Source organism: Amblyomma maculatum, chromosome 1, assembly GCF_055883805.1.
Source record: "Amblyomma maculatum isolate TAMU_Amacu chromosome 1, ASM5588380v1, whole genome shotgun sequence".
NCBI lineage: Eukaryota > Metazoa > Arthropoda > Arachnida > Ixodida > Ixodidae > Amblyomma > Amblyomma maculatum.
The window spans coordinates 255874917-255889134 of NC_139344.1; the positions used below are offsets into that span (position 1 = coordinate 255874917).

At 43.0% G+C, this 14218-nt stretch overlaps 1 protein-coding gene across 3 annotated transcripts in view; it reads left to right on the top strand.

Annotated features, from left to right (window-relative positions):
* mbc (dedicator of cytokinesis protein myoblast city) overlaps window positions 1–14218 on the top strand; it is a 99116-nt gene that overhangs the window by 31854 nt on the left and 53044 nt on the right. For all 3 annotated transcript variants that reach the window (XM_084590894.1, XM_084590895.1, XM_084590893.1), the window contains exons 18-21: window positions 4663–4879; window positions 10281–10378; window positions 11268–11357; window positions 11444–11544. In XM_084590894.1, the coding sequence (XP_084447020.1) occupies window positions 4663–4879; window positions 10281–10378; window positions 11268–11357; window positions 11444–11544 (506 nt within the window). The remainder of the gene's footprint in view (window positions 1–4662; window positions 4880–10280; window positions 10379–11267; window positions 11358–11443; window positions 11545–14218) is intronic.

Below are 14218 nucleotides of genomic sequence, written 5' to 3' on the forward strand. Positions count from 1 at the left end.
ATATAATGGCCTTTTAGAAGTTACTTCATTGAAGGATCATGGGAATTTGACATGAGATACCTAATGTGACTGTTGGATTTCTGTTTATGTCATAACAAGCTCACCCCTTTCCCCACCTTTGTCGCCACAATAGCTTAACTGGTGCCTTGGCTCTGGTAGTCGTAATGCCATAGGTAGCACTGGTGCGGGTGCGCCCTCTCTGATCAATAAATTTCTGCGTGGCGCTCGCAATAATATGACTTACTACCTCCACCATTGTGACCAAGGATGGTGCTGGTGGACACCCTTAATGATAGGTAACACGCTACATAAATGCCCATGAAAATATCAGATTGGACAGCTCCCGCTGTAGCTCTGTTGGTAGAGCGACGTACGTGAAATTCAGAGACTGTTGGCTCATACCTCACCAGTAGCATGTGGTCATTGTTTCTTCTACTTTCTAATCAGTTATCTTTCATGCATAAAATTATTAACTATTAATTTTCCATTGACCAACTCCACGCATTAAGAAAAAAAAAAAATTAGAAACATCCCACTATGCTCTTGTTGGTTTTGCTGTCTCTTGGCTTCCTTGATATAGTTATTTCATTGCAGTTCTGCGTGCAGCAGGTTGATTGAATGGTCATATATAGTAGAATCATGTATCAAAGACTGTTCGCAGTTTTTAAAAAATAGTCTTTAACCCCTTATTTATTTATTTATTTATTTATTTATTTATTTATTTATTTATTTATTTATTTATTTATTTATTTATTTATTTATTTACCCTCAGGGCCCGGAGGCATTACAGAGAGGAGTGGGATACATAAAAGTATATGAAAGTACAGCAAAGTTACAGAAAAAATACAGTACAAATACACAAAAAACATGCGCAAAAAGAAAAAGGAAAACAAAACTTCACAATGCAGTGGGGATAGGAAGTAAAGGGCAAACAACATCGTAACAAGCATAGATACATTCAAAGAAAAACAATGGCTTTGCGAAATGCGTCGTTATCTGTTATACATGCGATATCATGGGGAAGGTGATTCCAACTGACACAAGTTCTAGGTATGAATGAGTCATGGAAATATTTTGTGTGACTAGATGGAACCCCAACTTTATGGCGGTGATCAATGTGCACTGATATGTAAGATGGTCTTGTTAGTAATCTTTCTTTCAGGTAGCTGTTGTGGTAAATTTTATGAAAAAGGGATAATGATGCTACTGATCTGCGGTGAGATAGAAGTGGAAGGGACAAACTTATTTCATGGCAGTTACACTACTTGTTCTGTGATAGTTTGACAGTATAAGGCGACAGGCGCTGTTCTGCACACCTTCCAAATCGGAAACGAGTGAATCAATGCCAGGGCTCCAGACAGATGCAGAATATTCTAATTTGGAGCGTACCAGAGTTTTATAAAGCAATAATTTTAAAGAACTAGATGAACGAGAGAAATTTCTCCGAAGGTACCCTAGCATGCGGTTTGCGTTATTTATGATATAGTCAACGTGGGGTTTTCAAGATAGGTTAGAAGAAACGTAAACACCTAGATACTTGTAAGAGTACACAGTCTCAAGAGAAACATTGTTAATCTGATAAGTAGTGGGTAAGCTGGAACTGCGAGAAATGTGCACATGCTTACATTTATTAATATTTAATTCCATATTCCATTCCTTACACCAATCAGGAACCTTGTTAATATCAGATTGAAGGCAAGAGGCATCATTATCATCATTAATTACATGATAAATAATGCAGTCATCATCAAAAAGGTTAATTGAAGAAGAAATGTTAGCCGGTAAATCATTTATATAGATGAGAAAAAGGAGGGGCCTGAGAACGGACCCCTGATGTACGCCAGAACGGACAGGTATAGAATGTGAATCAACGTTATTTGCTGTAACGTATTGTGAAGGTTTGAAAGAAAATTCTTCAGCCATGCAAGCACCTTAGGGACAACATTCAGGTTATTTAATTTAAGGAAGAGAAGCGCATGAGAGACCTTGTCAAACGCTTTAGAAAAGTCAATAAATATGCAATCTGCCTGAAGCCCGCGATCAATGATGCAATGAAGGTCATGTATGAAGCATATTAGCCGAGTTTCGCATGAAAATGACTTACGAAATCCATGCTGGGTTATGCTGAAAAAGGAATTCGACTCTAAAAAAGAAACAAGATGCGAGTATATAACATGTTCCATGATCTTACAAGGGATACTAGTGAGGATACTAGGACGAAAGTTGTGAGGACAATGTTTATTTCCAGACTTATGCAGAGGAATCACCTTCCCAACTTTCCAATCATTGGGAATACAACCTGTTTCAAGAGACTGATCAAATAATTTAGTAAGGATTATGGAGCAGGATGACTTTGTGTTTATCAAAAACTTAGAATTAATATTGTCAACCCCGCAGGAGGAGGAGACCTTAAGATTTTCAATAAGATTCAGAATGCCTGATACGTCAAATAGAACTGGATCCATGGGAACAACATCAAAAACAGGGCCCTCACGATTAGCAATAGAAACATTGTCAGAAAAAGCTGCCGCGAAAACATTGTTAAGAATAGAAGCACATTCGTTAGGTGGAAACGCAACACAGTCAGAAGATGTGAGTAATATTGTGGATGTGTCTTTCTTGTTGACAATGTTCCAAAATTGTTTAGGATTGTTAATCAACATAGCAGGTAAAGTATGGTTAAAGAATGAGTCCTTGGCGCTTTTTAGCGCAGCTTTGTACTCTGCTGCCGCGAGAAAATAGGATTCCCATTGTTGCTTAGAATTCGACAACTTGGCAGAGCGAAACAAACGCTTCTTTTTATTAGGCCAAATAAAAAGGGCCAAATAAAAAAAAAATTGTGTTCCCAAATTGCCAAATTTTTTTATTACGTAAAATGCTTCAGTATCGTGTTTGAAACGCACAAAAAATCACAGAAACAATTTCTGGCAGATAATTATATTTTATTAGTCATTACCTGCCTCCTTGTGCAATACTCCATACCTTACACCTTTGAGGAGCATTGAGAAATAAAAAAATAAATTCTTGAAAGTACAGATGGTACGAAGTGGCTTAGAATTGCGGTGCAAAAGATGCACCATTGCTTCTAGTTTCATTCAAACTAGATGAGACCACTATCCGTGTGGTAGTGTTCGAAGCATGGCACTGCCCAGAGGGCCTTCTTGCACCACCTGCACCAGACTGTTGTTTCCTTGCGGATGTTTTTCCCATTGTAGTCTCGCTTCAGGTAGTACACTCGCTGTCGCAGTCGGTAAAAATGTCATCACTATCCTCTTTACTTGAAGAACAAAAAACGGCATCGTCATCACTTGTGCTATCATGCGACGCAGAATAATCTCCCGCACCATCCATGCACGCATGATGCCATGTTTTAGAAAACGCGGGAAATGGGATGCAGGAATTCCGCCATCTAGTGTTCAAAATCTCATTCAAGAAAAACGCCAATGATGGGACCCGTGCTGCCATCTATGTTTTATGTGATAAAGTACCATTTCAAGAGCTGGGCTCACCAAAAGCCCCTTGAAACAGTGCAGAAAAGCTGTGACGACTTCAACTCGTCATAAAAAAAGTGCCGATCGCTTGTGACAAGCTGAGCTCGTCATAAGCCCTTAAGGGGTTAAGGTTGGAAGTGCACTCTCGCTGGCAGAGGAGCTTTGTCAACGCAAGTGTGAATTACAGTACAGCTGTGTTAAATGGTAGGTTAATTAACTAATGCTGAATAGTTGACTGATTATTTATTATAGTTAAGGTCTTCATTTATGGAAAGATTTGTAGCTTCTCTCTGTACAAGTTTTAGATCTTAGAATGTGCCATTCTTGTCACCACTGCAGAGCAAGGAATTTCAAGGCCCCTCAAAGGGGAAACCGTAATTGACAGCCAGGGAGAGTGATAGGTCACATGCCTTTTAGCAGTGCCTAGGTAGAAGCAGCGCTGCTAGTTAGCGGTGTTATGCACACCATCTCCGACAGTGCTGTGCCAAAGAGAGAGAAATCTTTTAATTCAGAAAAGTTCTTTTTTAATTTTTAAGTCTTTAATTGAAATTTTCTTTATAAGGTTGTGACACGTGACACAGTTGGGTTACTTCGTTGGCAACATATAGTACAGGACAAGCTGAATGTCACTTCTGTGCATTAGCCTTTCACCTTGTATTGAAAGTTGCTCCATGCAGCTTGTGTTAGGCCAAGAAGCTGGTCGCTATGCTTAAAAGTTTTGTTTTATTTGTTAGTCCTCTTGTGCCAATGCAATGGCTTGGTTATACCGATGTTTGACCTGCTCAAAAAATGACATTTTTTTAGTACTTTTAATGTTATTGCACTTGCATGATGGTACAGGGATGACTGTAATGTTCTCTGTAATTTTGATAAGTTTCCTATAGCTGATTCTTGTGCATAATTTAGAACAGCGTGTTTTGTTTGCAGCGACATCCTGTAAAAAGCGTCTTACAGCTTTCGGTTAGACAAGGCATCGCCATAGCTTTAGTGGAGCATCTTAAATGTTACAAATTATGCTTCAGAAAGGTATGTGTGCCATAGTCACGGTACCAAGCTGCCCTATTTCGCATTGTGGTTTCCCCCAAGTACATTTCTTCGTTCATGTGTTGTTGTGAGTGTTTTGTGTGGTGCACTTGGTTCTGTTGCACTAAGGAATGAACCCATACCACAGCTGGACCACAAGCGGCATGTTGAAATGGATACCAGCTACCTCAGTTTGCCAGCAACTCGGGCCGAGTTCAACTCGATAATGCAGAACTCGTCAACACCCAATGCACAGCCCAACAAGGCCCAGCTGGCATCATTCCAGACGGGAGGAATTAGTCTTGCAATCAAGGATTCTTTCCAAATCTCCACACTGGTGTGCTCCACCAAGCTCACGCAGAACGGTGAGGACACGACTGGGGGCTATCGCTGTGCTGTTTGCCATGGTAAAAACGGCAGAGCTTATTAAGGCGAAAGCCTTTAATGCCTCGTCGTTGTCGACAGAAGGTTGTCAGAGAGGTGTCACGCATTCGAGAGCGAGAGTTAAAAATAAATAAATAAACCTTGTCTCCTCCGGGAATCGAACCTCCATCCCTTGGATCCCCAGCCGAGCGTTTTACCAACTGCGCCACGCCCCGGATCGTGAAATGCTCTTCATAATTCCCCTTGTCTACCATGAAGATGATAGCGGGATTTCGCGAGTGACAGATACACAAGGGGCGCGCAATGTACCGTCACGGCAGGTCGTGACGTCACCAGGCAATTCATGCATAGACGAAGCTGACTTCGCCAGGCGTCCGATCCAGCATCCGCGCGGCACTTTTCATTTGGCACTTCCTCAAACACCGCACTGCACAGCAAACAGAAGCAGACCCAGAGGTCTAGGAGGGGGTAGTACTGCAGGCATCAGCAGCATTTCAAATTGATTTACAGGATAGAAAAGGCGCAGTATCTGTCACAATTTTCCCCCGAACACGTGCCACACCGTAAAAAAAGGGAGGAAGGTGGGAGTGAAAGAAGAGAGGGGGATAGAGGTGCCGCAGTGGAGGGCTACGATCTACCGCGCTATAATGGCTTTCGCCTCATCGCACTTTAGTGGTCCAAAGTGCCCTCTAGAATGTTTTTGCCTACAGCTGAGCTTTATCAGAGTAAAGTTGCTGTAGGTCAGAGTTTGTCCTGGTATTCCATCCTTTATAATGGTACTCATTAAGAATGGCTTGCTATTTTTCAAAATGCTCTGTAGTTTTTAATCTCATTGCAGTAGGCCATCCTGCTTTTCATAGATAGCACTTATTGACAAACTCTTGTTTTTTTGCAGCCTGTCATGGTATTTTCCTATATCTCCAATATTAGGGCTGGCAAAATCTGTGTCGAACTGTTATTTCCAATCTAGTGGCTTCAAGGCTCCCGCAATCAGATGAGTTCCAGAGTTTAAGGCTTAATTTCAGCTTTGTTCAGCCTTCACTTTGACTCCCAAGGTTTGGCCTTGTGTTAGATTATAGATTTTGGTGTATTTAAGCACCAAGGGAGTTGGTGACTCCATCAGCCACTTATCACTCACTGTATATTATAATGAGCCTGCTCATTGTATTTTTTCATTCCCATGTCAGCTTTTCAGAATCTGGCTTATATAATGTAACCATTGAAACTATAATTTAAGCCTAAAGGGGGCCGTGTCAGTCAGGTGAAGTTAGAAGTGAATGTAGGTTGATCAGTACAAGGAACTGATGTAGTTAACCGTGTAGTAAAATGTGTTGGACTCATGTCAGCATGTGACTGGCGTTTTTTTTTTTTTTTCTTTTTTTTTCGCATTTTTGGAGCTTCTCGGCACTGAAGGCTAGTGATGGACATGTAGTGTCCTCCAGCATGTGCGGACATCACGTGTGTACCATTTGGTCGTGACTTTTCTAAGGCCGTCAAAATAAAATGGTCACCTGCCACAACAGGTGCACAGGAGAAGAGAGAATTGAAAAATGTCATTACGAATGCCTTGATTTGTCATGATGACAACATGGCAACATGCATAGCACATGGTGGACAGCAAGAACACCACGGCTGTTGACGAACACTATGGCAGATTGCCGCAAGCGATAATGGCAAGCCACGCACATACACACAACACCAATGATACAGCGTCAATTACTTACTCTTTACTGACATTGTTAGTCAGTGAAGAGTCTTACTATGTTCACTGTTTCCTTGGTTGGTAGGTTGACCCGTATTTGCGTCAGTCTCTCTTGTTCTGTCCGTGTTACCACTGCGCTGTAGTCCTCAGAATTTAAGTGGTCTTTGTATTTTACATGTCATTAACTTGCACCGATTAAGAACTACCTTATGCTTCATGCCTGCTGCACAAATTCTTGATAGAATTATGCTGAAAATTTTATTTTGATTATCACATGTAATGCCTTCAAGGACTTTCAAAGTAAGTCAATAGGTAAAAGGTGCAGAGCAAGTAAGAAATGGTGCACTGATTAGGATTTTGCACTTTTTTTTGGCAAAGCTTGGAACTTGTGTAGTTTGCATTGCAGGTTTGGGGTAACTGGTACATGAAATTGTGGGTGAGCTGTGCAGAGGTAGCTATCAATCATTTGCATTGTGAAAGTTGATACTCAGGTTTTTCGTCAAAGGTGCCAGTGAAGTATAAGTTTCATTCGCATTTTATTGCAGGCACTCAGGTATCAACAAAAACATATTTAATTTGAAAGATCATGAGTGTACTAGGTTAGGTTACTAATCACGGTGGAAGAAAGAGATGTGCTCCGACGGCGCCACGAGGAGCGGCTGCTTAGTGTGACTTTTACACATGACGCTGCCGCCAGGGGCAGCACCGGTACTGGGGGCCTATCTCGTCGCTCGTTTCGCTTGTGTTTCTATGGGCGCGCCTGGGACGGGCGCTTGATTTTTACACATAGGGGCGTTTGCCGGCTTGAATTTTTTTTTTTTTTTTGGTAGAAGGTATGCATTTTTATATTTTTGCCAAAAAAAAAAAAAAAAGCTACGTTCGTGCTCTCCAATATTTGAATTTCTTCTCGCTGTTCTTTTTTCTGGTTGATAAAAAACGCTAATGCCCTGATTTATTGCATTACGAACAATTGTAGGAGGCTTTTACTGCAACCCAAATGTAAACATGACGGAAGAAATTTAAACAGCAGAACCCGTAGGCGTGTCTTTGCTCGCATTTCTTTTTATTACCATGCACATGTGCGTGTCGTGCATTACAGCGTAATTTGAAGGTACGATTCTATAGGGCGATTCCATGTAAGATCAAAAGAAGGTCGGCCAACTTTATAAATTGATTTTAAATTTTGATATATTGTTGACTGATGACTGGAAAGAAGATATCTACAATTGTTTTTGCTGCCAATTTTTTTTTTTTTTTTTTTCGGGGCACAGGAAATTAATAATAATGAAGGAGTGGAGTGACGCGGTTATGTTCTCTGCTGTTTTTGAGAACTTTTGTTGTTAATTACAGAAAGTATAATAAAGTTAGGTAGCTGAAGATGGTCTCACTAAAAATACACGAGTTCTTATTTGTATTCAATTAATTTTGGCTTTTTGGGAAGTGTAGGTTTTTATATTTGCATGAACATTAAAGGAGAGGTTGGTGCAGCATAGCGGTTCTGGCTACTGCATCCCACCAAATTTATAAGAAACACCTGGCCTGTTTTTATAATATTTCTTAAAGTATAATAATTGGTTCACAGGAAAGTAAAGGCGCAGTATCTGTAACAAATGTTCTATGGACACCTGACCCGCGCCTTAAGGGAAGGGAGGAAGTGGGAGTGAAAGCGGAAAGAGAGAAAGGGGTGCCGTAGTGGAGGGCTAAGGAGTAATTTCGACCACCCGGGGATCATTAACGTGCACTGAAATCGCACAGCACACGGATGGCTCTTCTTTGCGCCTCCATCGAAACGCAGCTGGTGGCGATCGGGATCGAACCCTGGTACTCGAGCACAGTAGTCGGGAATGTTAACCACTGAACCACCGCGGCGGGGCAAAATCGGCCCAGGAAATGAAATTTTATCGATTTTGCAGTCCTTTGTCTCAAAAAAAGTTTGTGGTAGAGCGGCAATACTTCCACACTATGTTCTCTGCATATTTATCTATCAAACTGTGAAAGCTTATATATATATATAAACGTTTCATACAGACGTACGATTGCACTAATTTCAAGAAAACAGCAAACAATGAAAATTTCAGAATGCAACTAATTTTTTTTTTATATCTCTTGAACATTGTCCACCAATTCTCCTTTACTTCAGCTTTCAAATTCATTGAAAACATTGCATAATTTTGTTGTGCTAGTAATTACGGCCACTCCAATAACGCCGTTGCGCAAGTCTCAGAGCACGACGCAGGTTTCAAGATTCTACGACACTTGTGAATAGCACACTATTTTCCATCTGTGGCATTATATTGTATTTAGTCATTTATGTCTCCACGTTGCAAATTAGCTGGCAGACACCGTAGTGAATGATTCAGAAATTTGTACGCGTGGTGTTCCTGATGCGCTTGTGGCATCAGGCAGCACAGAGATGTTTTTCGAATTTTACCTTCACCAAAACACGGATGGCACGAAAATACAATAAAGTTCAATGAGCAAGCAACGAATTTCAAATATAATTAGTGAAATCAAGAAATTGTGAAGGTCATGGAGCACTGCCTCATTAAAACAGAATGTTTCTTGGCTGCAATCGTTTATTTTTATCATTCGACGACATACATTACCCTGTGCACAGTTTCTTTGTTTCTTTGATGCACTCCAGGCTATGCATGCCGGCATGAAGTGTGAAGTGCAGATCGAACGCGCGGCAAAAGACACAGTCTGACCGTGTGAATGCCGTCATCTGAGATAGGCACGCGCATCCGGCTACAGATAGCTGTGCTTTTCTTTGTGTTAGATACTTCGCTTTGCCACTGGAGCGCCACGTATATTCTGATACCATCTGGCGCAGCGCGGTTTCTCATGTGAAAATGGCTGTCGTACCCGGAAGGGTGAAGCGGGCGCTCGATGGATCGATGGAGGCAATATAGGAGTGTCCCCTTTGAAACGGGTTGGTAGCAGTAGCTATCATGCTCATTTTTCTCCCTATATCTTAATTATTGGTTTAGATTTGTTAACTATACCATCATTCTATTTTCATCATACTCAAACCTCCATGACAGCGCTTTGATATTGCTTCCTTCACCGCCGAGTTATCGGCGTCTGGTTACCGTGCGAACAAGGGGCGGATAGAATAGTGAAGCTTCGTTGCACATGCGTTGAACAGCTACTCAAGAGGCATTGCACTGGCCATGAAGCTGCGCTTTAATTGGCCAGACGAGGCAACAATCCGCTAGAAGCGTGCCCGGTGCACGCTCCGGAGCGGCGAGCGCAGCGTGTCGTCTGCGCGTCTCTGTTTGCTCGGAAATGCAGTTATTAGTTTAGTCAGCGTTACGAAAGTTTCTACCTACTCAGAAGTCAGGGTGCAAATATCGAAAAAGAAATATCTAAGGGTTGGGGCCTTTTAATGCTGATTCAAGTGGGAAATTATCAACGCGCACGCCGGTGCTCTACAGGCACGCCAGCAGAAACGGCGGAGAGGATGGCCCCCAGAACACGTGCTGCCTCTAGCGGCGGCCCTCTCTTCCGGTCACACTAAGCGGCCGCGCCGTCGAAGCACCTCTCTTTCTTCCACCGTGTTACTAATAAAAAATGAATGATTTCATTCTTTTCGGATTTCATTCTACTTCGAGTTGACCTATACATGAGCAATATTTGACAATATGTATGATGCAGTATTTTTTTTTATATATATACAGTCGACCTTCTTGGCCTGTTGAAGTGGTGGACTCTCCCTGATAACCTGGAAAAGAACCTCCATGCATTAATGAAAGTTGATGGAGAAGAAGTCGTGAAGGTACTGAGCTATTGAACACTGCTTTGTTGTTTTTACTGCATAGCATTTGTAAGGAAACACTTCGTAGTTTGTAGTTACCCTTGGTTCATAGCTCCACAGACACCCTTGTAGGGTACAGCAACACCAGCATCTTTTATGCTGGTGTAGCTTTGGCTTGCATTTCATGCTGTGTCAGGATATTAGGCCTCTATTGAATAAAGCAACTTTATTGGAGAGTGAATGGGTTACAGGTGTTGCACATACTTTAGTTCAAATTGGTTCTCAAAAAGCGTATCTGAATTTAACAACTTAAACTTTGCAAACATTTTTCAAAAATATAGCCAACTTCATACATTATAAATCTGGCATCACACCACCAATTCTCACTTCTGTTGGGACGTGCATCACATCTGCCGTGTGAATTGATTGCACATGCGTGCATGAATTTTGTAAGGCTGTGGTGTCAGCATCTGATATGACAGTTTGCTGATTGCCATGTCTTCTGTGAAAGTTGCTGACATAGCAAAGGAGAGCACTACATATTTAGCCATATCAGATGCCAAATTTGGAGTGGGTACCTCCACAATGTCATCTCCCAGTGGGTACCATTACACATAGCATGTTTGGTTGATGAATTTAACTCTGAACTGTATTCAGAAATAAATACATTTTTGAAATAAAAAAAAAATGTGCTTTAGAAGATTCAAGTGGGAAATTATCAGCGCGCACGCCGGTGCTCCATAGGCACTGGCTAACTTTGGCTAACTGTTGGTTAACTTTGTTTACAACAGGGTGGATGTCTTAAGGCAATATTTTTATAATACACTAGCTTTGTTTCCATGGGACATATTTGTGTTCACCATGCTTTCTGACAACTGTACTCACTAGCATGTGCTGACTTGTTTTCCAGTTTCTACAGGACATCTTGGATGCCTTGTTCGACATTTTAATGAAGAACTCGAATTCTGAGCTGTATGATAACCTAGTCTTTGAAGCTCTAGTAAGTTTTATTTTGGCATTGTCATCCTATTTATAAGTTTCCTTTGTTGCTGTTAACCATAAAGCAAAATCTTCTTCCTGTTTCAGGTTTTCATCATTGGCCTCATTTCTGACCGGAAGTACCAGCACTTCAAGCCAGTCTTAGACTTGTACATTGAGGAAACATTCAGTGCAACTCTAGCTTACAAGTAAGCTCTGCATTTTTATTTTGACGTGTTAAGGGTAGCATTGCCTTCATTAGCTATGCTACTGCATTTTCTTTGCACTGGTTTTTGGGGATCGGAACATGTGTGCAGTTTTTTGTCCTCGTGATGCATCTGAATGTAATGCATATGTGCCACCTTTGTAAAGTGTATCCTGAGAGGATTCACTTGGCGTAGATGACATATTTGTAGAATACACAGGGATATGCATATATATATATATATATATATATATATATATATATATATATATATATATATATGTGTTTGTGTGTGTGTGTAGGTGCTGGGGCCGGACTTTTACTGAACATAACACGCGACTCGCTATTGTTTTAGATTGCCTGCAGAAGGCTGGCCTTGTCCTGAATTCTAAAAAGTGCCGTTTTGGCGAGCGTCAAGCGCTGGTACTCGGACATCTCATCGACCGCGATGGAGTTCGGCCAGATCCACAGAAGACTGCAGCAGTTGCAGCATTTGAAAGACCCCAGAATCAAAAGGAGCTCCCCAGTTTTCTGGGGCTGTGCTCCTACTTTCGACGATTCATCCCAAGGTTTACCGACGTCGCTTACCCTCTGACGTCCCTTCTACAAAAGGACGTCCCTTTCGACTGGACCTCAGATTGTGACGCGTCTTTCCACCAGCTAAAGTTTCTGCTTACGTCACATCCCATACTACGGCACTTCAACCCCTCCGCTCCGACGGAAGTTCACACTGATGCAAGTGGGATCGGTGTTGGCGCTGTGCTTGTGCAACGTTCGCCAACAGGCGAGCATGTAATTGCGTATGCAAGCCATTCCCTCAGCAAACCTGAGCGTAACTACACTGTTACGGAGCAAGAGTGTCTCGCTGTAGTTTTCGCTGTACAGCGGTTTCGGTGCTACCTATATGGATGCCATTTCACGATTGTGACGGACCATCATGCCCTCTGTTGGCTCATCAACCTTCATGATCCATCTGGTCGTCTGGCACGCTGGGCCCTTCGTCTGCAGGAATACGACTTCACTGTCTTGTACAAGAGTGGCCGCAAACATGCCGATGCAGACTGCCTATCACGTCTCCCCCTTCCCACGACCGAATGTGACTCTGCTGACTTCGATCACTACATCTCCTCCGTTGTTCCCGAGTTTCCTGACGCCTCGGCTCTGCGGACTGCGCAAGAGACCGACATAAGCCTCGAGCCACTGCTTGCGGCTGCGCGGGATTCCATAGCTACCAGCCCATTCTGTCTCCGTGATGGCCTTCTGTACAAAAAAGCTTATTCCAGTACCGGCACAAATTTTCTACTTGTGGTTCCCGAGAGTTACCGCTCGTGCATCCTGCGTGCCATGCATGACGACCTCACTTCCGGTCACCTGGGCTCTGCACGAACCCTCCACTGTGCCAGCGACCGGTTTTATTGGCCGAAGATGCGCCAGATGACTGAGTGATATGTGGCGAGCTGCACTGAGTGCCAACGGCACAAACGGCCTACGTCCACGCCACAGGGCCTGCTGCATCCTGTGACTCCACCACATGGTGCATTTGAGAAAGTTGGAATCGACCTTATGGGTCCCTTCCCAAAATCTTCCGATGGAAATCGCTGGATCGTGGTTTGTGCCGACTATCTCGCCCGCTACTGCGAAACGGCCGCTCTTCCTTCAGCCACCGCTCACCACGTGTCCATGTTCTTGCTCCATTCCGTCATCCTGCGCCATGGACCTCCGCGAGTGATCATCAGTGATCGAGGTCGGCAGTTTACGGCAGATGTTGTGGAAGAGCTTCTCCATTTGTGCTCGTCACATTTTCGACACTCCACACCATACCACCCTCAAACCAACGGTTTGACGGAGCGCACCAACTGCACACTCGTAAACATGCTCTCTATGTGCATTGCATCAGACCACAAGAACTGGGATACAATACTGCCGTTTATAACGTTTGCCTTCAACACTGCAACACATGAGACGACCGGCTACAGCCAGTTTTTTCTTCTCTATGCCCGTGATCCTTGGTATTCCCTCGACACCATTCTTCCCTATTCTGTCCATGACGAACCTTGCATCGCCGAAACTCTTTGTCGGGCCGAAGAAGCTCGCTGTCTCGCCCGTTTGCGGGTTCTGACTTCGCAAGACCGTTCCAAAGTTTGGTACGACAGACAGCATCGCCATGTATCTTACGCACCTGGAGACTTAGTGTGGGTTTGGCGACCTCTCCAGAAACGTGGTTTGGCCCAGAAAATGTTGGCGCGTTACACTGGCCCTTACGTTGTCCTCGACCGCATCAGTGACCTGAATTACGAAATCACACGCATGACCGCATCTGGTCGTTGCTCAGCTACAACGGAACTCGCTCATGTCGCCCGGATGAAGCCGTGTAAATCCCGTGGGAACGACTAACTCCCTCGCCCAGGGGGGTTCGGCTGTCCCCTGGGGAAATGTAGCAATCCTGAGGAAGAGGAAAACACATAGAAGAAAGGGAAAAGGACATTGAGAAAGACGAGGAGACTCTCGTGCCCGTGCCGGACTCGCAGCCATTCTCCAGCTGAGTTCTCTGTCCCCTCGACCTGTGCAGCGCTCCGACGTCAAACCCCCGTCGTAACAATATATATATATATATATATATATATATATATATATATATATATATATATATATATATATATATATATATATATATATAT